Here is a 26460-nt window from a genome sequence, read left to right as displayed (position 1 = left end):
AGGGCCCGCCCCGGGCAGCGCCCCACCGCCCCCACCCCCGCCGGGTCCCGCCCCCGCGGCGCGGACCCGGAATAAAAGCGCTGGAGCGGGGCGTTCGGGCTCCCTTCCCGCTTCCTTACCTCTTATAAGCCTACCGACCTGAATTTAACCTTTGCTCCTATTCACCTCCCAACCTTCAAGCTGTGAAAATAATGGTAAATATGAACGCCCTGGAGTGAATTGCAAAGCCCTGGCGATTTCCAGGTTTCCCGTAATTACGTCCAGGTGAATGTGAAGAGAATGGAAAGGCAGACTCCCCAAGGGGTAGCCTCGGGCGCTGTGCACAGACGCGCACTGGGAGCCGCGAAGGGATGGGGAGCGCTTTTGTGCACGGCTGTTTCCTCCGCAGGCTCAGGTGTGTGTGGCGCCACCGCCTTCCAGCTCGTCTGCCTCGCAGGGGAGGTAGAGCCTTTCCCGGGACCCGCCGTACTGGGACCAGAACCGGGAGCCGCATGCTGCCCCGTGATGGTTGCGGTTTGCTTGCTTAAATTACAGGCTAGGTTGAAGAGTTTACCAAAACCTTCAAGTGAGACTTGATCGTCCTTCTTTTAGTTGGAGAAACGGGTTGAGAGGTTAACGCAATGGGCTGAGGTCACAGACCCGTAGGCAGAGAAACCGGAACTAGACCCGAGTCTGTAGGCTGCCAGCCGCATAGCCTGACTCTTTCCAAGCTCAGAATTTGCTTACCAGGAAGTTTTCCGGCTCCCGGGCGCGCCTCCTACGAGGTCCTGTGTTCACTTCTTAACGCAAAATCCTGGCTGAATTGTTGGCTGTGTAAGAATTGGCTTTGCCTTGTCCCGCCCGTGATTCCCTGGGTAATTCTGGGGGCCTTGCTAACTTTATCCTGTAACTGTCAGGTTTATAATTAATCAGGCAAAGACTTGCAAAGTGAATTTCTCAATTTCTAGCTCAACAAGAGATCAGCAGGATGCATTATTATATCAAAACCCTGAAATGTTTCTTATTATTTGATGAATAACTCATCATCATTTATTAAATATCCACCTTGATATGTTAAATAGGGCAGCAGCGAGTTACCTGAGTCAGAAAAGAAGCATTTATTAAAGGGTAAAGATTATGCTCAGAACAAATGACTGTACTGTGCAATTGAAGACTCAAAGTGTTTCTCGAAAACGCCATTATTTACCCTCTCTGGAAAAGGATACCTGGTTGGATGATAAACACACAAAGTCCATTCCTTCACCCTTCTAATGGTAAGCAGACGAGAAAGATTGTATGGCCAACTCCAGAAAAGCACCTGTGAAATTTCACCTGTGATAATTACCCCAAAGATCCCCAACACGCGTTTTCTTTGAGGAAAGCACCATCATTCGTGCTTAACTTTCTACTCTGTGTCCAGAATTCTGCTAATGGTTTAATACATTATTTCACTTAATTCTCACAAGAATTTTTTGAGCAGGTAGCCTTGCTTTACAGAAGAGAAAACAGAGTAACAGAAAGCTGACGCAAAACAAGACAAAAACCCTAACAGAGATCTGGATTCAAACCCAGGTCTCGCCCCAGGCAGCTTGACGAATGAAATGCTGATTAAGAAGGTAAATTCACCTTCCTTATTTTTAGAGAAAAACAGCAAAGCTTATTAGTGCACAAACTAGGAGGAAGGACTGTGGGTTTTGCAGAGTCATAGACTCGAGAGGATGACAGGGAATTTACTCATCATTAAAAAAAAAAGAACTTTAAATTACAGTCTGGACTAATTATTCTTGAACACATTTCAATTTTAATATATAATTTAAGAATGTAAAATGCATCCTATAAGGAAAGGAGAAACTTGTAGGTAAAATATTTTGACCAAAGAACAAAAACACAGATGTGAGATACCAAGACTAATCCTGGAGTCATTGAAGCTCAGCCCTCACTCAGCAGGACCGTGTGTGATTCTTGTGAATCCAGGTCTCCGCGGCTTCACGAGGGAAACGGATACTTCCATCTCAAAATGGCCCCATCGGCACTCACACTAACGATATACTGGTTTCCTGGACTTATCCGGACGCGGGTGATGTTGCCGCTGTGCCCCACCCCGACGTGGGTCACTTCACCCTCATTGTAATCCCAGACTTTGACCAGATGGTCATTTCCACCTGAAGAAGATAAACAGTTATATGGCATTGCTGTGATAGGACAGAGAGAAGCACTCCTGATTTTAAATAATTGGATCATTTCCAGTACATCCCCCGGGTGCCAACTTAAAGGAAAGAAAAACCTATCTTTATAATAACTCTGTTCCTTGATTATAAAAATCTAGGTCTGTTGTAGTAAATTTGGGGAAAAAAATACAAAGAGGTAACATCACCCTTGATCCCACCAGTTTAATTTCTTCCAGTGTTTAATTTCTTCCAGTCTCTTTTCTGTAAGTTACACAGACACATATCTGTATATGTGATTGGGATCATACTGTGTTTAATTTTATATCATGCTTTAAGTAAATATATTTGGGAAGCTTTAATTGATTTGGAACACTAATTTGTTAATGTCCTGAAGAGTCCAAGAGGCTGGCAAGAAATGAGACTGATGCTGTTCCAACAGACGCGTTGTGTGGGAAATGCTGATTTAAGAGCCTGGCTTTCAAGGGTTTGGCACGAAACAGCAGGGCAAGGCAGGCCAGGCAGCCTAGACCATTCAAAGGTCCATTTCTCCCATCGCTGCCCACCACAAAAAAGTAAACAGTGGGAGCTTAGCTTTTGTTTGTGCCCCTAAGGCTTGCAGGCAAACATTTCCTCTCATTGAAACGTGACTTCTGGATTTTTCTTTCTGAGCCACGCCGGCTACGGTGGTGAATCTAACCTTTAGACTCTTCTGTGGTCACTTCCAGTTGCCTCCCGCCTGGGGGTTCCATGTTCCCATTGAGATAAGCTGGGCTTGGCTTTCTTTGCTAATCCCAGGACTAACCTGTGACAAAGTGTACTCCTTCCAATGTGATATCCATGCCATTGATTGACCCAGACAAGGAACCGTCCAGCTCTCTGATTACTGACCCATCAAATACTTCCCAGTAAGCAATCTGGAATTCAAGAAAGACGCATCAGGCAGGATTCAGCTCAGTGGAATCATCCACACACAGTGCTAACAAAAGAAGGTTCCACTTTATATAGCAGGCAGCAAAAATACACCCTGTGATGATATAGCTACTGAAATTATAAATAGGCTCAAGCAGGGGGGTGGAGAAACCATTCTAATATTTTTAGGAGTGGCTTTTAAATTTACATTCTATTTAAAGAGATGTTGATGTGCTGGTGAACCTGGATTGAGACGGAAAGCGCTTTGGGTTCGACTGAGCAGACTGAGCCTGAAGCAAGCGGCCATAGAAAGCAGAAAAGGGCCACTGCAGGCACTTCCCCACTTGTGCCCTTGACGGAGGAGGGAGGGCGAAGCTGGAGGCCTGGCGGGAGGGGAAGGCACGTCCTTCCTTCCTTCAGCGTGGGGGATGAATGAGCAGGCCGGACAGTCCTGGAGCCTGGGCCTTACAAAGTCACCTCTCACTGGGGCTGGCCCTCCCTCTTCCTCACTCTGCCTTTATTTCCAACCTTCTCTTCTGCCTCAAAGCAAGAGAACATTCCGCAGGGCCTGGTTTAAACAGAAACTGGTAAGATCCCACCGCCGCCCACCCCAGGGAACTAGGTTAGGGTAGAAAGAAAACAGGGGCTCAAGGAAGGAAGATTTTTCTCTGAATATACTGCTTTGAACTTTGAACCTTGTAAATGTACAACCTAGTCAAAAACAACATTTCTTTCTTGCTTTCTAAACAAAGAGCACTTAGCCAGGAATGGAGAGTGGGGATTTGCGTATACATTTCACCCAGAATGTTCTCTTTGTTTCATGTTGATGGACACTTGCTGGGGGGGGGGGGGAGAAGAATTTTGTTGTGTTGCAGTCATTATGCCAGGAATCTGCATTCCTTTGAATTTAGCTGGAAACTGTGTCTGCTACTTAAAATTTTTCTTTTAATTTTTTTTCTTTTTCTTTATAATTTCTATTGATGCTTGATCATAACTTTTACAATAAAGATCTGTTTTCACAGTCAAAACATAAAGGAGTATACGAGCATGCCAGAATCCTAGTTTCTCAGGAATCACATCTATGTAAGTCGTTGGTGCCTGACTACCAGTTTGGCAGATTTATGATTTAGGGTTTGAATATTCTGGTCAAAATTCTAGGAAGAGGGAACTAGACTATTTCAAGTCTCATAAGCTGAAATCTAGAATATGGTGGCTATCACCCTCATGTAGAAAGAATATGAAAGCTCTTACAGCGACGCTGTGATGAACTCCCTAACATGCACTCCACCCCAGTTCTAAGAGGAAGCCCGCTTAGACCACAAGTCAAACATGGGCTGAGGGATGGGCAGGCTTGGACCCACTCAGGAGGATTAGACACAAAGAAACTAACAACTGACAGAGACAAGGATGGAGGCGGATCTCCAGGCCCTCCCAGGACATTCTGTCTGCGGCAGGCAAATCCTGGTTGGACCAGGTAACATTCCTTGGGTTTTTATGACAAAGTGTCTTCAGGCAGTAGTTCCTAATCACCTGGGAAGCTTACACAGGAAAAGCCCACTCCTGGATTCTAATCTGGGGGTGGGGATGATGTAGGAGGTAGGGGGAAGGTAGGGGGGAGTCGCCTTTAGTATTTTTCCCGCAATATTTTTATAACTTTAACACCATTAACTTTTCTTGTAGCTGGCAAAAAACCTCTTAAGTTATCTCAAAGTCATCTCAATGTCTAAATGCGGAGAATCCAAATCCAGTAACGGATGTGCAGGTAACCAGGCCACGATCTGGGTGGAAGATACCCCAGCTTCTTTGCCCCTCCACGTACCTCTCTACTGAAGCCTCTGGCTTGCTCTGAGGGGGGAAGTGTTCCCCTAAAAGGAAAAACCAATTTCACCCTGGACTCCCCAGCTGAAGAGATTTTTTAATATATTGATAAAGTAGGGTGACGAGAGATGAGGAGCTCTACTGTCATTTGATTGGAATTCAAAGTGACAGCTTTGGGTTTGGGCACTGAGATTCTGTTCCAGCCTTAGAAATGTCCTCATAATCAAAACCAATACTTACTGACTGTCCACTGTATGCTGGGCCCCCAGCTGTGAGCATTATATTCGAACGTGACTTTAATCCTCACAGCAACGCCAGGACACCAGCAATATCATCCCTTCCCTTTCACAGACGAGGAAGCAAAGGCACCCAAAGAAGTTACGCAGAGTTTCCAAACGGAGCGGTGGACCCACAGCAAAGCCATCAGTTGAAGTGGCGGGGCTGCACCCTTAGCCTCCACCTTTCACTGCTTTTCTCTTGTACCAGAAAGCTCTGGACTCTTTACCTTCCTGTCTGTCCCACTGGTGATGATCTGGAACTCTTCAGGGTGGTAACAAACACACTGGAATAAGGTGTTGGCCAGGATCATCTGATTCCTCCTCAGATGCCTGAAAAAGAGATTCCAGAGCTGTGAAACACGACTTTCTCTTCCTTAGAAAATTTGTTTATTATTCACACTGGACTTGGTAAAGCTTGGCTTTGGGTTGGTTGATTTATCCCCAAACTGACTTCCCGTTGCTCTGCCCACTCCACTCCACAACCTCCCATCCCGACCACGGGGAGCGGCAGCTGTCAGGAGTGCTGAGTGGAGCCCTTTTCTAAAGACACAGTGCAGAACTCAATGCAAAGCCTCAAGCCCTGGTGGGAAGGAAGTAAGAGGCTGAACTCAGGGTCACCATGCGGCCTTCCACACACGGGACTTCATTCCCGAGGCCACCATTCTAAAGCGAAGGTCCCTAGAAGCTGGGCAGGAAAGCGTGGGGCAGGGCTTTTGAAAAGTAAGTGTTGCTGAGCCTCACCCTCTAGCGACTTGGATCTAGTAGGTGAGGATGAGGCCAACAGATCTGCATTTTTAATCAGCACCCCAGGTGATCCTCCTGTGCACGGCGAGTTAAGAACCACAGCTTTGGGGACCATACCAAGAAATCTGTAAATATTGCTTCTCCTTCCATTGACTGTGCGGCCCATGGCCACCTCACAGGCCAGGCTGTACTGGCTAAAAAATGCACCTTCTGAACAGTCTTTTCTTGTGATGAAAGTTTTCAAACAGGGCCTCTGAGCTGAGCATTTTAAAAGACTTTGGCACAAATTAACCAAATGTTCCTGCTAGGCAACGGGGAGGATTTACGGATTTGAGGTGGTCACAGACCATCCATAGAAACAAGTTCAGACCTACCCTTCTGGTTATATAATGTCCTGATGGAAAGTTCAAGTGTGGTCCGTGGACCAGCACGGTGGTGGTGGTGGGGGGGGGCCTGGAAGCTTGTTAGAAATGCAGAATCTCAGGCAATGCTCTGACTGTAGAATCAAAATCTACATTTTTAATAAGATCTCCAAGTGATTCGTATGCATAGCAAAGTTAGGGCCAGAAGACAAAGGCTTGCTTTGGTTTTTGTTTTTTAATGTATTAAATAAAAAGCATTCTGCCTTTGCCTTTAATTCCATTATCTTCTCTCTAATCAAGAACGTTTCTTATTCTTCTGCAATATCACTATATAGCATACCTATTTATCTATCTGTCTGTCAGTCTATCTGTTCTCCCATCCCTGTACTTCGCCAAGTCTCTCTAATGCAGTTATATACAGAAGTGAGGCATCTGAGAGGGGTGCTCAGCTGGGAGAGGGGTTGGAAGAATAGGGTTTAATTCTAAATAAAAGACGCAGGGCAAACATGTGTGTAGTCAAAAAAAAAAAAAGCATCCTTGAAAACCCTGTGAATTATTCTAACAGTAAAGTTCACATGCTGTGGTCCAGTTGGCTTGGAGACAGTCACTGTATGGGGGTAACGATACATTCACAGGATACGAGGTCCCTGAGAATGTGGCACATTGTCGTCACTCCCACCCCCATGGCACACTCATTCTGAGCTTGACTGGACTCTGGGGAGAGACCAGAGGAACTCCTCGCGTTACCTACGTTGTTTCCTTTCTCCCCTTTTTGGAGAGTTTTTAGAGTTGCATTAGTGTAAGTTAAACCATGCTTCGCTCTGTGTATCTGGAAAGCTACTTCCCTATCTGTCCAGAAACTTCTAACATCCAGCTTTTCCTGGAAACTATACCCTTTCTGCCAGTATCTGTAAGTCCTGTACAATCTGGAGATGAATGGCTTCTAAACACCCCTTCACTGTTGCTCTGAGTACGATGTCCACCATTTGTTTGAGTCTTCCCCCAGGTTCAACAAAACAGTGTTATTGTTGAGCTGCACCCTGCCCCATTGCCGGCACCTACACGAGGTCCCAGATGATGCAGGTCCCGTCCGTGCCGGCCGTGACGCACTCCTCGTTGCTCTTCTTCACCCTGATGCAGGACACAGAGGACTTGTGCTCCTTCAGCGCCTCTTCCAGCTTCTGGGTCTGGTAGCCGATCTGCCACACCCGCACCTGGAAGTCACAAAACACGGGCTCTCAATTCGCACCTGGGGCTTTTGAAGGGGTGGGGGAAAAAAAGATTCCAAAGAGCTTTCTCGCTGCTGCTGGGATGGACTTGTTTTTCCAATTCCCTGTTCTCATCTCCGTTGAATGGGCTGGGGGTGCCAAGTTGCAGGGCAGCAATCTTTTTCCATGGAGCCAGGAGAGCACCACCAGTGACCCTACCAGTGACCCTATGCCTACTTCTACTTTTAGGGCTGAGAAATTGATCAGACACCCGCTGCTAAGACTGATGACACAAAGGCTGCTGCTAAACCAAGTGAAATAATACGTCTACTCATTTCTGCTGAGAGTTGCTCTCAAATTTCTCGTGCCATCAGGGAATCTCTTGGGTACCCAGAGCCATATTTAAATTTTCACATCAGCCGCTCACTTTTAACCATTTAAAATCAGTGGCTCTCAACCCCACCAAAGCCAATACCCACTTTCAGTAACAAATACTGTCTAACACCCCTTTGCTATCTTGAAATGAAGTCCCTAGCTGCCACAACTCCCTATGAACCAAATTTCAAAACAGTCAGTATGATGCCCTGTCATAAAAAGGGTAGGTGAAAGGAAAGCTATTTGGTCATTATGGTGTGTCGTGGAATGGATAAACGGGCTGTCACAGCTGTCCCGGAAAAACATAATAATGTAGTCAGATGCTTATGTCTTCTTAAAATGAATGTGCTGGACTTATGAAAAATAAAGAAGAGCAGAAATTATCGTGTGGAAGTGGTGTGAGACAACGGAAGAGCGTAGTCCAGGGAAACACTGCACTGAAAACCAGTGTTGGGATCAGTAATGACAGACAAAGTTATCTGTACCTGCCAGGAGGAAAATAACCTTCAACGGAGTAAGGAAAACATTCTGAGACAATTTCTTTGTCATGAAGATGAGGAAGCAGGCAGTTACCCCAAATGAGCTAGGTGGTCTTCATTTCTGTGGTGCCCAAATAATTCCCTATGTCTGGACATGGGGCAGGGTGATGACTATTGCCAAAGAAAACAAATCACCGATCCTGGAATCTCACCCTGGGTGCAGGCACGCATTTCCATTCATTAGCAAGGGTGATGTGCAAATGTTCTAACTAGTGGGGTGGATCCGTGGATGTGCCAGGCATGAGCCCTTTAGTTGTGGGATGGCAGGGGGATTCAGGTATAAAGTAGTGGGATTAGGGTCTTTGCAATGCAACTAATGGCCGTTTACTGATGAAAATGGAAGTAAGATACCTAAGAGTATTTTGGCAACTACTGAATTCAGACCAGTGCACACCTGCGGGCCAGCAGCCCTGGTCGCTAGTACTTACAGAGGCCTTGAAGACTGTCTCTTGCAAGGAAAGATCTGTAATAGCTGTGGGGAGCGGCAGGGGAAAAGACTGCTGTGCAGGGATGAGGGCAATGAACTTGTTACGTGTGATTTCCTCCCAGGCAGTGAGACTCCAGGACACAAACACTCCACTACTAACTGGCTTGGTCCAAACTCTGCCAAAGGCTACAGGAAGATGCTGTATCTTTCTTCCTAGTTATTCCTATGATAGAATGGAGAAAAGAAAGGAAAAGGAGACATCCTATGTCAAGAAAGGGAAGGCTTTGGGATAGGAAACAAGTGGGGGGTGGGGGAGGGGAGACTCTGAGATGAATGTGTGAAAGACGTTTTAGGCTCCTTGAAATGATAGAAAGAAAAGGTTGAGTGTAATAATTTTAAAATGATGGTCAAAGCATTGGGTAGATTAAAGAATTGATTCTAAAAATAGCATCTCCTTGCCTTAAAAAACTAAAAATAGAGTTACCATATGATCCAGCAATCTCACTCCTGGGCATACATCCAGAAGGAACTCTAATTCAAAAAGATACATGCACCCTAATATTTATAGCAGCCCTATATACAATAGCCAGGACATGGAAGCAACCTAAGTGTCCACTGACAGATAACTGGATAAAGAAGATGTGGATATATACATACACACAAGAGAATATTACTTAGCCATAAAAAAGAATGAAATAATGCCATTTGCGGCAACATGGATGGACCTAGAGATTATCATACTGAGTGAAGAAAGTCACACAGAGAGAGATAAATACCATATGATGTCACTTATATGTGGAATCTTAAAAAAAAATGATACAAATGAACTTATTTACAAAACAGAAAGAGACCCACAGACATAGAAAACAAACTCATAGTTACCAAAGGGGAAAGGGTGGGAGGAGGGACAAATTAGGAGTTTGGGATTAGCAGATACAGACTACTACGTATAAAATAGATAAACAACAAGGTTGATAGCACAGGGAACTACATTTGCTATCTTGCAGTAACGTATAATGAAAAAGAATAAGAATATATATATATATATAAAACTGAAACACTATGCTATACACCAGAAACTAACACAACATTGTAAATCAACTAGACTTCAATTAAAAAAAAGAATAGCATCTCCTTCAAAAGATAAAGACAACTTATGTAACTATAGTTTTTGAAGGAAAAAATTATTCCAGAATTCTGGCAAAACATCAGCTTGGAGTCACAGCTTGATTCATATGGAACACTTTCATGTCTGTATCCTAAATGTCCTTTCTGGGAACAAGTATATTTAAAGGTGTATTTATAGTAGTAGAACTTTCATGTATGATGTGTTTTAGGGGTTCCTCACAATCTGAATTTGGTCCTACCTGACTTCAAGTACAGGTGAAAAGCATCAAATTAGTAGCCTGCTATGAGGTAGCTGCTCTGAATCAAGGGCTATTTTTAAAAGGCTCTGCCTTGGAGAACCATACCTCCCCTTCCCCACCGCCGCTGATGACCCTTTGACAGTCACTGGTGGTGGCAATAGCTGTCACTCCGATCCTGTGAGCATTGTTAATGACATAGATCAGCCGGCCTGTCTCTGGGGTGAAGGCTCGGATTTTACCGTCGTCCCATGCTGGCATGAAAGGGAGACAAAAGGCAAGCAGGATCAGTGTACTCATGCTCTCTGCGGACTGCAGCTCTCCTAAATCATAAGTGACAGACAGTACCTGGGGGCAGCAGGGGTGATGGCTGGAAGAGGCCAGGCTCCCACCAACTGCCGGGAATCATGCCCCCCTTTTCCCTGATTCCCCCAATTGGCACACCTGGCTGAGAGAAACGAGTGGCTTGCCTTCGTGGAACCTGCTTCCAGGTGCACCCCACTCCAGGAGAGAGAAAGTTGGGGAGGCCAGCTCCCACCTCTCCCGTGAGCTGCAAAACTTGCACATTCAACTAACTAGCTGATAGTGCATCTCGGATGTGTGACTCAGTATCATCGACAAATAAATGTTGGCTTCCCGCCCCTCGCCCTACGCTGAAACCTATGCTCCTTCTCCCACTCCCACCACCTGCCCCTTCTCAATAAAAGTTGCCACCATTCATCCTACAGCTGAATTAAAAATAAATTTCCTTTGAGATATAACTTAAAGTCAGGTTTTTAACCTCTTAAACAACAAAAGGGGTTCCCACACAAGTGCCCTGTACTCACTTAGGCCTCACATCCATTTTGTAAGTGAAGCACGGCGTTTCCTTGCTAGCGAGAAAGCAACGTGCCAAATGCAGCAATTGAGGGCAAGAGAAATTGCTATTTGGTAATTCCTAGCTCAGAAAGTATCCCGCTGGAAAGGAGTCCCCAAGAGAGGCCAGACCAGTAGTAAGTGGACAGTGGGAGGCTGTTCCGGGTCACCCCCACGCAGACATTAGTAGAATGAGAATGATGAGACCCAAAGCCACAGCCGGAGCCAGAGGCCAAGTCCCGGCGCGGCACCGTTACCAGAAATGATGCTCTTGCCGTCTCTCATGAAGTCAATGCTGTGGCAGGTCATGTTGGGCACGGTGATCCGCAGCAGCTCCCTGTTGGACAGCGTGTGCCACACCCGGATGTCCTTCTTGGCACAGGTGGCAAACAGCTCAGCAGTGCCACTGCAAAGAAGCCACCGGGAGAGTAAGAGATGCAGCTATAAGACGCGCACAGTGTTTCCTAGGTGTGTGTTTGACACGGACAGGGGCTCCATGAGGATACAGGGGAGGGTGCCTTTTAGACCCCTATTATCTCGGGCTTGACACACTTACAGATTTCTCGTGTAAAATGGTCTTTGATGCCCGCAGATCATCTGTGGACAATCTTTTGTAGTCTTTCCTCTAAGGAAGGGTTGGGACAAAGGTGCCCAAAAGGAAAATGTCAAAAGTCTTTTGGGGGAGGGTATAGCTCAGTGGTAGACTGCATGCCTCGCATGCACAAGGTCCTGGGTTCAATCCCAGACCCTCTATTTAAATAAATAAATAAAACCTAATTACACTCCCCCACAAAAAAATTAAAAATAGAACTCTTTCAATGTCCTGCTGACCAAAGGATAGCATGCAACACGTGAGCTAAACTATATCTGCAGGATATCTATATTAAAAGAGGCTAAACAAACCATTTCTTGTAAAATAGACAATCCCGTTAAAATTTCAAAGACGAAAATGACAAGGGTGCCAGAAGTCATGCTTGCTGATAACCCAAAATACTTCTTCACTCAGTGATGAGGAAATATGAGACTGTGGACAAGGAAGAGAATCCCAGAGTAATTGCTCTGTTGGTTTGTTTGTTTTTTTTTTCTCCAGAAAGGATAACTTGTAAATATAATGAAAAATACTGATAGGTCAAAAAAAAATACAGATGATTCTGATTTGGATGAGAACAATAAGCCCTACCAGGGTATAATAGAGACCACCTGCTCTGTGAATATGACCTAGCTACAGTCCCTGCGGAGACTGGGCTTTTAGATTTAAATACTTCTCAAGAAATTTCTACCTATCACAGCACAAGCACGTTCATAAAAAGAGAGCCCCTCTTGCTTTTTTTAAGATCTACTCACCTTGGAATTAATGGAAAAATAAGTGGATCCTTCCCACCTATTTAGCTTTGGGGCTCAGAGATAACATTATGACGTGGAACTTGTTTCTTAGAAACAGCAAATGCTGGAACAGGAGAGGAGCTCCTTGCCAGGCAGTCTTGATTAACAGAGATCAAATCCAGCCAGCATTAGAGTGTTTATATTTATTTGAAATAAGATGTTTTAGATCAGACGCTGCCTTCAGTGAATGAGCTCCTCCTTTGGGGAACATGAGCCCTTAGAGGCACATGGACTCCTATGAAAATCAAGTGTCATGTAATGAATGGCTCGAGAGAACTTTCCAAACTCTCCCTATCCTGATAGACAGGCTATTTCAGGAGTTAAGCCTAGTCCAAAAATGTCCTTAGGTTAGCATCGGAGAGATTAAGTTCCAAACTGATTGGATCGAGATGATGCACTGAGTACATGTGCTCCTTCCCTCTCATCTAAAATGTCCATCTACAGATGAATGGATAAAGAAGATGTGGTGTACATATACAATGGAATATTACTCAGCCATAAAAAAGAATGATATAATGCCATTTGCAGCAACATGGATGGACCTACAGATGATCATATTAAGTGAAGTAAGCCAGACAGAGAGAGACAAATATCATATGATGTTGCTTATAGTGGAATCTAAAAAAAAAAAGGTACAAATTTTATTTGCAAACCAGAAATAGACTCACATACATAGAAAACCAACTGTGGTTACCAGTGAGGAAAGGGGCGGGGGAGGGACAGTTTAGGAGTTTGGGATTAACAGATACACACTATGATATATAAAACAGATAAACAACAAGGACCTACTGTATAGCATAGGGAACTATAGTCAATGTTTTGTAATGAGCCATAATGGAAAAGAAACTGAAAATATATGAATGTATGTATATGTATAACTGAATCATTTTGCTGTACACCTGAAACTAACATTGTAAACTGGCTATATTTCAATAACAAATAAGAACAAAAATAAATAAATAAAATCCTATGAAATAAAGATAGAGATAAGGGTGACAGAGGCACAGAGAGAGAGCCCTAGAGGTAAGGGCAGATGTAAATATAAATGTGTAGATACACATTTTGTTTCCTTAACAATACAGCAAAGCAGGAAGTATTATCATCAGACAGGCCAGAAACACTGAGGATAAACAGAAATCAGCCAGATTTGGCAAAACTAATCAAATTGGCCATCAAAAAATGGCAAACTATGACTGCAGCTCTTTTTGACATTAAAACTGAGGATGGTTATTTGTTCCATTGGTTTCACGAGCAATTTACCGAGATACACAGCAACTAGATCCAGAAGAACTCAAATCTTCTGCCTACTGCCAAATCTGGAAGACCCAAGAGGCACAAACAAATGACTCAAAACACCTTTGAAGAAAGGCACTACTGAGCTTTTCTCCAGACACCACTGAGAAAACAGAAAAGTTCTGCCAGTTTCTTACCTTATCCACGATAGACTTATTAGAAAAGCCAACATTCTAAAGAGGCCCAAATCTGAACTATAAAATGAATGTAGCTGCTTGGTAGAGGCAATAGAAAGTCTATTAAAATAATTCACTACCACAGACAAATTCAAGGAGAGAAAGACAATAATTCATTATGCTTTATCATGATGATGCTAATAGGCATTGGAAATGTATTAATTTCTACTTACAATGGAAAGACAATGTCCTCGACAGCTTCAAAGTGACAAGTTGTAATGAGAGTCTCTTTGAAATCTGTGAAATTGACACGATAAATGTGTGATTCTTCTGTTCCTACAAAGAACTGGTGTCCTTCCCCTCGAAGTGTGATGGAAGTGATGCCACCTTGTAACTGGATTTTCCTTTAAGGAGAAGCAAGAGGTGAAGTAGATTTACTCAATGAATGAGTGTATTAACCAGCTGAAGAATTATGGAGGATGTACATTAGGCACGTGACCCAGGACACGCCTTCAAGGAGGTGACCCAGTCGGGAAGGCAAGAGTTACTCACAATATGAAGTGCCCACAGTGAGCCAAGGGTTGCAGGAGTCAGGGGAGCTTATCAGTGAGATTTGTCTGAAATGGGTAGGATTTGGATGGGGGAACATTCCAGGCAAGCAGATGGGCACACATGACCATGGCATTTAAACACTCTATTAATTCCATTTCTGGGAAATAACCCTAAAATCAGGGAGGGAAAAAAACCTTTATGCCAAAGGAGGATATTATAACTTTATTTAACAGAATAAAAGGTGGGAAACCACCTAAATATCCAATTGTAATGGAATGGTTCCATGATCCATGGGGCAGCGACTTCAAAGAATATTTGCCTAGCCATTAAAACCATGTTTAAAAGATTATAGAGTATATATATTTTACCACCATAATTTGAAAAAGGTTGTGTGGTAATATCAAAAACATTCATGATGCATGCGTTAACTAAAAAACCACAATACCAAAATTTTGTATAAAAATAAGTATAATTATCTTAAAATGTATATAAGTAACACGAGCAAGAAGAAATAACAAAAGGTCAATAGTGGCCATCTTCGCCAGAATTTTCAGTAATTATTTTGTCTTCTTTCACGTTTCAGAGATTTCAGATGCCCCTGCTCCCTAAATGTTTAATGAGTATAAACTTCCTGAAAAATGAATATATAAATGAACGGGGCCCCTAGACACCAAGCCTTGCTCTGCAACTAACTTAGTTTTGACAACGAGAATTTGGTGGCGGTCCTTTTGCAGCGAACCTGCATGGAAAATGCAGTAGTTTACAAAGAGTCATTTGTTGGTGGGACACAGGACAGTTCATGAAGAAAAGGATGGACCCCACGTCACATCCCCCTCCTTCACTAACTGGAGCTCTGGGACTCTGGCTAAGCTGTCGGAAACCTCTGGGCCTTGGTTTATTCAACCACAGAATAATTCTCCTTTGTAGGGTTGCTGTCAAGATTAGAGACAGTGGAGGTCACCTACATGAGCCCGGAGAGGACATCTGGGCTGTGGAGAAGACAAGGTGCTTGGGGTCCCGGGCCTCCAGGGGCAAGGCCAGGACTCTCACCCTGGTTCCCTTTGGAGCCTCCGTGACATCTCACGTGAGCTGCTTCCTCGGTCTACTCAGACCCGAGGAGGAGGAGGTCACGGTATCCAATTTGAGCCTCGCTGCCAGTCACACAGGCTTGTTTTGGAGACATTTATAGCACAAGCCTGGTAATAATTACTTTGAGTCCAATTACCTTCATCACAATGGGAACATTTGTGTATTAAAAACAAGGGGTTAAAAATTAAAGGGTTGTATATAAAATAGATAAACAATAAGGTCCTACTATATAGCATTGGGAACTATCTTCAATATCTTATAATAGCCTATAATGCAAAAAAATATGAAAATATATACGTATAACTGAATCACTATGCTGTACACCAGAAACACTTTATAAACTATACTTCAATTAAAAAAATATATATATAACTAAAGGGTTAATTTATTCTACTCACCTTATGTATCCAGAGTCTACCCAACATTGTTCTTAAGTTGCCCCCCACCTCTTATTCCCCTTCATACAAACATAAAACTGATCCCAATATATTCTCAATAAGACCTATCCCGAGCATTGAATTTTAAGTTGCAACTTGTCTCTTACCTGCTTCAAATCCCAGCCCCTCTGACTCTACGTGCTACTCCATTCATCTCCATTGCACTCATCACTCTTTCATACTATGTACCTTACTTGTTCATTTTGTTTATCACTTATTGTCTCCTCCCTCCTGCTGGGATGTAAGCTCCATGAGGGCAGGGGTGGGTCTTTTCTTTTTTTTTTTTTTTTTTTCTTTGCTTTATTCATTGATACCCCAAGCACCTAGAATAGTGCCTGGTACACAGTGAGTGCCCAATACAGATGTGTGTGCATGAAGACAACGGGTGCTCATTTCTCCAATGCATATGCGGGTACGCAGAGTTCAGAGGCCGGGGGAGCATGTCAAGGGGTGTCTGGCTTCTGTTGAAGCTAAGTTCAAGTTCTGCCCCTGCTCCTCTGAAAAGCGTCTTTCTCTGATTCTCTCTGAATGTCCATGATATATTTTACTTTATCTGGACTATGAGATTTGTATTTGTATATCACCTTATATTATAGTGACTTTCTCATGTGTCCCCACACCAGACTGTAAGTTCTGGGTGGGCAAATACATATCCTATTTTTCTTTATCTTTTTTGATAGCATCTAATACATAGGTTTGTATGGAGAAGTACTCAGTAAATACCTGTTAGTGACAATGTATAAGATTTTATTTTAATTAGATAAACCATGAAAAGTACATAGCATAACAGCCGGCATATAGAAACAGCTGGGACATGCTGGCTATCTGTATGAAAACCTGTATTTGAACACATTAACTACTAGCATAGTACGTGGCACAAAGTAGGTACCCGTTGCATAATAAATTTCATTAAATAAATCAAATTTGAAAGTTTGAAATTTGGGGTTATTGTTTATAACAGCACATTTTCTCTGGCATAACTCACTGTATTAGTTAAATCATAACTTATGCATTTATTATGTGTAACAGTGGACTACTTGGACTTAATTCAGCATAAGCCACAGTCTTTTCATTGGCAAAACCCACCACCCATTGTGATACCAACTACTCGTTTTAATAGCAAGATGAGATTCTTTAACTAAACATCACTTTGCCAATATCCCATAGTTGCTGGCTTTAAGCTAACTTCCTGGAGGGTCTCTCCCCATCCAAACCCTGTGGGGCCTGGAACTTACTTGATGGCTTTGTAGCTGGGGCTTTTACAGAAGACCAGCAATCCGGCTCCAGAGCCCACCAGTAACTCCCCCATCTTCAGGCACTTGATGGCTGACACTCCCTAGGCGGAGACAGAGCGTTAAGAAAAAGGCAGAACGGTTTCATCATAAAGAATCTGTGTGTGACCTGATACAACGGCCAGGGCTGTGCTGATGCTGCCTGGCTGGAGCTAAGGAAGGTACTGCCTGTGATGTCCCCCCGGGCTGGCTACCGAGCTGGGGTGCCAGGAAGGAGCCCTCCTGCTCCTGCCAGGAGCAAACATACTTCACCAAGCTTCCTACCTTTAAAACCACCTGTGCATTTTGAATATACTAAAAATCACCACTTCATGCCCCCTCGAATGCAGTTCGAACAGAAGGCATGAGTGCAGCCACAGCAGTGGCAGCTCTTGAGTTGCGAGTGTTTTCTTCAAAACTTAATTCTCATCATGCAAAGAGACCACATTTGAAATCCAAAGAAAGCACAGGCGACTCCTTATTGCTTAGAGACTGCATTTTCTGACTAAAGCATGCAGTACATAATGTCACCAATAATAGGAAACAGATTTAAATTCAAAGCCATCTTCAAAGTTTGGGGACGTATGGCCGTTTAATGGCACCCACCATGAAGCCCTAATTTTATTTTATTAATTTGTTTTTTAGTGGAGGTGCTGGGGATTGAATTCAGGACCTCGTGCACGCTAAGCATGGCAGAAAATGGCAAGGCAGAGCCGACTTAGATGGTCTCTACTCACCAGACTGAATTTGTCCTTCACAGGCCCAGTGTCTGCCAACAGTTTAGTCCTGGGGTTCATCTTTAGAATATCTCCAGTGGTGGTGCCAAGGTAGAAGAAGCTATCGTCATTGGCCATCTGGGGAGCAGAGAGAAAAAGAAACGCGAGGACCTGGTTTTCCCCAGGGGTGCTCACAAACCCCTGATCAGGGACAGGGTGAGCTGCCTCTGAACCCCATGGAGACCTACAAAGGTACTCAGGGTGACTTCTGCATTTTTAGACTCAAAGATGGGTAAGAGCAGCTTTGAAGGGAGCAGAATCAGGGCCAACTCAGAACTGGAGGAAATATTAGACTCTACTCAGCCTGGGTGTTTCACTGGACGTGGCCTTGTGTCTGATGTTAGTGTGCACATCCCAAGACACCTCCCACGGGCTCCTAGGACGCAGGTGTGCTCCTCCAGAAAGAATATGCATTCGCTTTCTCTCATGTTTTCCAAAGTCTACATTCATAAAATGAGTCTATGCATTAAACAAGAGGAGTGAGTCAATGGAGGATGGGGTTACAGGCACGGATGTCTGAATCCACACTAGAAACATATGAATACTTCCTCTTTATGCAGAAGACTGCAGTTCAACAAGAAGTTTCATTGTTAGAGAACTATTTCCAGCACAGAAAGAAAGTGACATAGAGATTGTGTGGGCTCAGGGCGCCTCCTGGCTACACTGCTTCCGTTCAGGTGAGGTAGGTTTCTGGGGTCAAACCACAGTCCAGGTCCCACTAAAACAGACCTACCAAGCTGTGTCTAGACAGCGCCACTCTAGCTTCCCACTGGAGCCCCCAAAGTGAGACTCTCCCTCTTCCAAACCTCACCTCTGCACCCCCAGCCCAAGGTGCACATATGTACACACACGTACACTCACACACACACACACCCCTCCATCTGGTCAGTACCGTTAATAGGAACTTGTACTAACGTTACCTAAGATAACACTTTGAGTGATACTCACTGCAACACTCAAGACTATTCTTTTCGTCTGTCCTGTTTGGCACTCGGTGGGCCAGATCTTTCTATTTGGGAGATCCAGTTCCCACACTCGAATTGTCCCACTGCAGAAAAGGAACACAATCAAATGGAGACCCACTGAATAAACACTTCATCTCTTCTCTGTTTTCTGCGCTCTCTTGAAGGAGAAGCAGAAAGGAAGAGAACTAGGTATTTTTGAGGATTTGTTACCGTCTGGTGACCTATCTAAGATACAGTCATCACTTAGTATCCACAGGGAATAGGTTCCAAGACCCGTTGCGGACACGAAAATATACGCATGCTCAAGGCCAATAGGCGGCCCTCCTCCGTATCCACTGGTTCTGCACCCGCGATTCCGCACTCGAAGATTGTACCAACCGCGGATCTCACGCACAGTACGCGATGCGCGGTTGGGTGAATCTGCGGATGCGGAACCGGGGATCCTGCGGGCGGTTCGTATTCCATTCAATCCTCGAAACCACCCTGCGAGGTAGGTTTCCTGCTCCTCCAACCCTCCAAATGAGAAAACGCAGAGCCTCACACAGCAGGGCAAGGATTCCCACCCCGCGCTCTCTCCCTTTGAAGTGAATACTCTGTGCACTAGTGAAAACAAACATACAAACAAGTAAACCAATGAAGAGCAAATTGAAGTTCGTCAAGTATGTTTCTTTCAAGGGATGGCGTCTTGGGGACATTTTTTAAAGGGAAGGACTCCAGTGTGGAGAGTCCTGTCTTCAAGGAAGGAGAAATGAGACTAAGCAACTGAGAGTCAAACAAAATCATCATCTAACAGAAGACTTGGCACAGAGCTGCCTTTTAATCACTGTATGTTAAATTAATCTGTGTGATTGTAGAAAAATATCATGGTTAATTAACCTCACAAAGATTTCAGCTAATATCTTAAGGCAGAAAAGATTAATTTTAAAATATATTGATAAAGTTTGGTACACCCCCTCTTTTTTTTTTAGCCCCCAGAGTTATGCACAGAGTAAGTGCTCAAGGGTAATTTGCATATACTTTCCAAACTTAGAAAAAAAAAATCAGCTTTTCCATGACCTCTCTGGGAGATGTCATTTGGATGCTCAGAAACTGGAATTTGTAGGACATCTCATGCGGGACAGTATGATGGAATGTCTGAAATTGGGAACATTTTGGAGAACCCAGCATACACGTGTACCATATCAGAAATCTTACTTCAAAGTGCTAACTTTTTCTCAGTTACCAATGCTACATGAAATTAAAGCAGACCTAAAATAAAGATTGTCCTAAAAAAAAATTTTTTTTGGCTTAAATTGAAGTTCTCACTCCTGGAGAAACATTGCCCATAGACATCAGAGGGGGCAGACATGAGAAGCAGACAGACTGCCATAAAACACGGCTTCAGTCCAACTACTCTGCAAACCTCAAGGGACTTGAGTTTTGTGTCCACCAGGAACTTCCAAAGTCAAGGTAGGATGTGGTCAGCTGCTTTAGGACCAGAGTACTGTCCTCGTACGGTTCTCTCCTTAGGGGCTGGCTGGCTTTCATGCTAACCAGTTAGTTTCACGGCCTCTGAATAAATCCTTCCTCGTAATTAGCCACAGAACAAATGCATGCTGAATGTCACAAGGTGGGGACAGGAAACAGCACAGATGGAGAACAGCACACATCTTTGGCTGGAAAAGTAACCAACAATGTGTGCCTTTCACAGAGGGGAGACCCACAGCTGGGCTGAAAAGATTAGTTCCACCCAACTTACGCTGCAGCCCTGCGTTCACAGATTTCTGACCCTTCAACTGCTATGTGACATGAAAGAGGATGCTTTTATATTGGTTTAACCTTCACATCAAACTCCAAACAGGGCTCTGATCAGTGAATCTGTAAATTAATTTCTTCTGTTAGACAGAGGCTGGCCTCTGTTCAGACCTTCTGCTCGGTCCCCCTTAGCTGCTTGAAGCTGACCCTACCGGAAATTATGTCATATGGCTGATAGTTGAATACTGGAAACTTCCTGGCACAGTTCATTCGCAAACTATCATTTCATGAGACCTAAATCAAGAGCAGGTGTTAAGAAACATCAACCCATAAATGAACCAGAGCAGTTGTGCAAATTACCCTGTGAGCAGGGATCGTAGGTGACGTGTGATCAGTAACAGGCAGGCCAGAGCCTGACATGGGTTTAGCAGGTCAGCAGAACCTTCTCAGTAGGAAGCACAGAATATTCAAATAACCGTCTTTTAAAAGACTTTCAGCTAAAAGGATTTTTCTTGACTCCAAAATCATGAAAATTGCAATGGAAGGTCTTTTCTTCCAGGATGAAAACCACATTCTCCCTAATTGGAATGACCATGTTTTCTGCATAAGCAAATCAAGTGATTTACGAGTTCTGAAAACCTCGCCTGCGGACACGTACTTTCCAGCAGTCACAAACATCTCATCGCAGCACTTGGAGAAGATGACGGTGGTGGCGTTCCCGACGCTAAGGCCGGCCGCAGGACTACCACAGACGGCATCTCTCTTGGCTATGCTCCACACCACCACGCTGCCGAGAGGGGAGGATAGAGAGAGTCAGGGGAAACCGGCTTTCAAAATAACAAACGGCTCTTTTAGCGGTTCTAGAAGGAAAAAAAAAAGTTACTTACAAAGGAACAAAAGGATGACACTGACCGTCCCCCTGCCCCCAACATCTCCTCAATCACATTGGATATTAGAAGACGAATGGGTGACACTTAAAAAGTTTATAAGGGAAATGATTACAAGGTTGAAAACCAATGAGCCTATCAATCAAGTCTGATGCTAAAATAAAGGAATTTTCAGACGTGCGGGGCATAAACGTTTACCATTCATTTATCTCTTACAAAAAATTTTCCTTGGGGAAGTACTCCAGCAAAATAATAATAATAATAATAATAATAATAATAATAATAATAATAATAATAATAATAATAATAATAATAATAATAATTGAAAGCAATAAAGAGGGTGGCATAGGAGTGGTCTCAAACTTGAATCTGTGTCTGAATCACCTGGAGGGCTGGCAAAACCAGAGGGTGCTGGGACCTACCCTCGACTTTCTAACTCAGTAGGTCTGGGGTGGGGCCTGAGAATTTGCTTTTCTAAAAAGTCTCAGATGGTGCTGATGGGTAGAATGGACCCCACCCCCACCCCTACCCCCGGCCCACAGTCAGAGTTGACCCCTGATTGTCCAAATCCAATCGGCAGAACCCTGTGCTCCTCGCTACCGAGACTATTCAGGGACGGGCGTATTGCATTTTCCGAGTACAGCAAAGTTTGGTTTTCTTTCTTTCTCTAGAGAAGAAATTTTCTTTGGAATGTTTTTCTCAACATCTCCAGGTCTTCTACATGCAAATTTTAGATAGCCTAGACTCAAGCTTAAAATTACAGGGGAGATGAGCCGTTTTGCAAATTAACCTTGATTAAGAGGCATTTGTTTCTCCCCCAAGGCCCACCCTTGGCATCTCTCCGGCAAGGGCTGGGGGTGGAGGTGGCCCAGTTGCCAAGCTCCAAGAAGCCCTGGGGCTGGGACCCAGGCATCGGTAGTTTCAAAATTTCCTCAGGTGATTCTAATGTGCATCCAAGATTGAGAACAACTGCAGTTAAATCGAGCTAAGAATGTTAATATGTGATCTCTAGTTGCATTTCTTATAAAAAAAAAAAACAGTCAAATGGGCCAGGGAAGTGTGACTATTTACATGGCAAGGGAATGACTATATAAGGAGGAAATCGCATGAAAATTTTGTCGATTTGCTATATGTTAAGAGAGCTGTCAATATATAACTACACACAAATGTAAAATTCCATTGCAATTAACCTCAACCTTGTTTATGGAGCTCAAACAAGAAAATATCTGTAAAAGTGCCTCGAAGTATTAAATCCAACCCAAACCTCAGGTGTTAGTATTTCTCTTCTACAAATGATGTTCCTTTAGCATTTATAGACGAATAGGCACTGCATTGATTGTTCTTCATAATATAAAACTTTTCTCCCCCCAATTTCATTTATGCGTATTTGTCGCCTACAAAACTTGACTGTGAGATCCCTGAAGGCAAAGATCATGTCTTGGCAAGGCACGTTAAAAATGCCACGTCTGGAGTCACACTGCCAGGGTTTGTCCTCGAGCTCTGCTACTTAGCTGGTGACTTTAGTTCCTCATCCATCATACGACCCCAGTAGCTCCCATATCATGGAGCTGTCATGAGGCTTAAATGAGATAATGCAGTTAAAATGCCCAGCACATACCTGTCACATAGTAAGTGCTCAAAAAAAAAAAAACTTAGCTGTTGTCAATGATAAGAATGTTGACGACAAGGGTGATGTCATTTTGCACAGCAATGGTTCTTGAGTTAGCTGCACATTAGAATCCTCTGGGAAGCCTTTATAATTCCTAAAGCCAAGGCCCGTCGATCAAACTCTCTGAAGGTGGAGCCAATTGTGAGTAATTTTCTAAAGCTCCCAGTTGATTCGGTGTGTTTCCAGGCTTGAGAACCACTGTCTATGCTATTTTCCTCAGAGGCTTTTCTCACCACACATACCCAACGACAGATGGGCAAACAGAGGATGTCAGAAAGGAGAGGGTACTTAACATGTCTAGAAATACGCCTAGTGGAAAATAAGTGAATATGCTTAGTTCATTACCTTCCATCATCTGGGCCTCCTAGAGATACCAAGTACAAATCATTTGGTGAAAAGGCCAGAGCTTCAATTTTGCCCTTGTGAAGTGACAGCCGAGCAATCAGCTCCCTTTTCTTATAATCCCACAAAATGATATCTGCCTGGGGGCAAGAATACACTGTCAGATCATAGACTGGCTTTAAAAGAATCGGAGGAGATGGCTACCCTTCTCGGTGAAAAATAATCATTTGTCACTTTTCTAGAAATTAGATCATGTCTTACAAACATGACAGCAAGAAACGGAAGCAGCTGTAAGCAGGGACTTTTTGTTTCTGAGCGTTACGGGTCACAAGCTGTGACATCAGATATAAAACCACCAGACTCCCTTCACTCTCAGCCTGGTAGGAGGAAAATGAGTTCCAAGAGAAGTCAAAATTAAGAAGAGGAAGGGTATAAACATGGCAGCACGGAGCTATTCTGAAGTGGGGCGGTTTTGCTTAGGAGGCACTTCTAAATCAATTCACAGTGAATGATTTTTGGTTTATTTACCCTGAAGCCCATGAAAGTGACTTGTCCAGAAGCAATGTAAGCTCCGCTCCTGGAGATGGTCACACAGGACACATTGTTGCCATGGCCGTGTAGGAAATTCTGTTCTTGAGTATTGATTGCTTGAATGAGGATGGTGCAACCCAGAGGATAAATCAGATGCTCCTGGTCTGGATGGCATTTTAGACCAGTGGGCACATGTCCTAAAAGAGAGAGATTAAAAGTAATAGTAATCAGGTGCAGAACTGGCTGGCAATTTTTTTTTGAATGGAGTACAAAAGAGAACACTTTTGAAATAAGCCTTAATTCAACTAAAATAAGTGTTGGGGCAGTGGAGGGTGGTAATTTTTTCTTAGTTAAATAAAATAGGTAATTTTATTCCATTGACAAGAAGGTTAGTCTAATATATAAACTTCTCAAATTTGAATGTGCATGAAAATCTCCAGCGGCTCTGGTTAAAATGCAGATTCTGATTTTAGGTCTGGGGTGGGGCTGAGATTCTGCACTTCTGACAAGCTCCCAAGTGATGCTGATGCAGCCAATGCTGGTCCAGGAACCACACTTTGGACCCAGGTCCAGTTTTTGTAATGCTAGGAAGGCATGAAGCAGGAGCTGCCTGTCTGGGTGAGTGCATAGGCATAGGGAGAAATTATGGCACAGAGTATATTTACTGCTAGGAAAAGATTTGCATGGCATACTAAATGGGAAAAAGTCTGATTATAAGAGAGTATGTACAGCATGAGCCCACTTTTATTAAAAAATTATATGTAAATGTATATTTGAAAGGATCATACCAAAAGTCTCATTTGGGAAATGTAATGATGCCTGATTTTTTTCTTTTGGCGTCACTGTATTTTTCACTTTCTAAACTCTTGTTCTTAAGTACAGCTATGGACTTCTCCCTGTATTCTCCGTGCATAACATACTATTTGGCATAAAGTAGTTCTAGGTAAATGCATTGTGACTACATGAAAGAATATAAATTGTCACAAACCAACAAGGTAAAAACAATACAATGAATACTATTCAATTTTAAAAGGCCAAGAGAATTGCCAGGGGAGACACTGGGATGCACTTGACCATATCGTTACTCTTTGAGCTCTACAAAACAGCACGAATTCAGTAGCAGGGCTCTGTGTTTGAGGCCTTGTACTTGTCACCAGGGTGACCCTTTGCTCTCCCAGCAGGCCCATCACTTCCTTTACCAATGATCTGGTAACCAGCTCTAAGTGATTGATACCTCAGATGTATAGGTGCTCACTTTCTACCAGCAGCTGTTAAAGTAAAAGGAAGACTTCAGAGCCAAGTCCTAGAATGTGCTAAATCTTTAGTCACTGATTGTTCTGCATCTATATTATTAGAATTTTAAAGCTTTCAGGCATCAAACACACTTTTAAGTTTGCTTTTTCTAAAGTGTAATCCACTGCTTGTTTTCATCTTTCGCAAAAAAACAAACAACATCCCCCCAACCCCCTACCCCGGCTTATTGTTCCAAATAGTTAGCAGTGATAGGTCAGATTTGAGCAGAACAACCAGGCCTCCTCTGACCAAAGCACCCCTCTCCTCCAGCTCCCTGAGGTGTCCTCTCCGCCTTCCATCATGGTTTGAAATCCTCACCAGCAGAAGAACCCTTCCTTTGGATTAGAGGACAAATCACCCCCTAAACTGGTTGCTCAAACACGTTTCCCTTCCCCCCAGCCTCTTCTCATTACTACATCAGCTGGGATTTTAGAAGTTCCTTGTTCCCAGGGGCCTTACAAGGACTCTGTAATCTGGTGGTTACTAAGGGGCGGGCAGCTTTATGGGCTGTGTGGGGCTTAGAGCCAGTGGAGAGCTGATTTAGTGGGTGAAGGGTTTCAAACGACAGTTACTCATCCTTTCCACCTGGTGAAGAGGTTCCTTTTAGGTGCTGGCAAAACACATCCCATTCTTGGAGGCTTGGAGCGAGAACGGGACTCTAAGATCTTTGAGCAGGAGGGGCTGTCTGAGCCCCCAGTGCTCGGCCCTGGCGAAGGCTCATGCCAGTGTCGTAAGCTGCCTTCCCGGTGCCACCCAGTGGCTCCCTCTCCCTGTTTGCACTACACGTTCCCGGGGTTCCTAAACCACCCAGTCCGGACATGCTGGGGGTCTCACCATTGAATCCGATCACGGCCTCAAGCTCCAGCTCGGCCACCTCGGCCTTGGGCGAAATTTGGTTCTCCATCACCTGGAGACTCGGCTCACTTTCCTTTCAGCCTCCGCAGGTGCAGCGTCTTCCGGTCGTTATGGTAACGGACGTGCGCATGCGCGCCAGATCCACGCCCGCCCCGAAAGCCGGCTGGTGGAGTTCGAGTTCTTAGACCTTCTTGAAATGGAGAGGGGGCTTCTTTTTTACTTTATGGTAAGCATTTCAATG

The 26460-nt window shown here is 43.9% G+C and overlaps 1 protein-coding gene across 1 annotated transcript; it reads right to left on the bottom strand.

Annotated features, from left to right (window-relative positions):
- Nucleotides 1-1813: 1813 nt before the first annotated feature.
- On the bottom strand, nt 1814-26309 carry CFAP52 (cilia and flagella associated protein 52). Its single transcript, XM_010991770.3, has 14 exons — nt 26199-26309; nt 24069-24268; nt 23544-23680; nt 21301-21429; nt 18892-18991; nt 17905-18021; nt 17132-17232; nt 14052-14222; nt 11284-11432; nt 10280-10425; nt 7321-7472; nt 5380-5482; nt 2950-3061; nt 1814-2141 (listed from the first exon to the last, which is right to left on the bottom strand). The coding sequence occupies exons 1-14, from the start codon at nt 26266-26268 to the stop codon at nt 1966-1968; spliced, it is 1863 nt and encodes a 620-aa protein (XP_010990072.3). The 5' UTR covers nt 26269-26309; the 3' UTR covers nt 1814-1965.
- Between the last annotated feature and the right edge of the window lie 151 nt (nt 26310-26460).

This window comes from Camelus dromedarius, chromosome 16, assembly GCF_036321535.1.
Source record: "Camelus dromedarius isolate mCamDro1 chromosome 16, mCamDro1.pat, whole genome shotgun sequence".
Classification (NCBI taxonomy): domain Eukaryota; kingdom Metazoa; phylum Chordata; class Mammalia; order Artiodactyla; family Camelidae; genus Camelus; species Camelus dromedarius.
The sequence above is the reverse complement of the archived record's forward strand: the minus strand, read 5'-3'. Positions and strand labels throughout refer to the sequence as shown.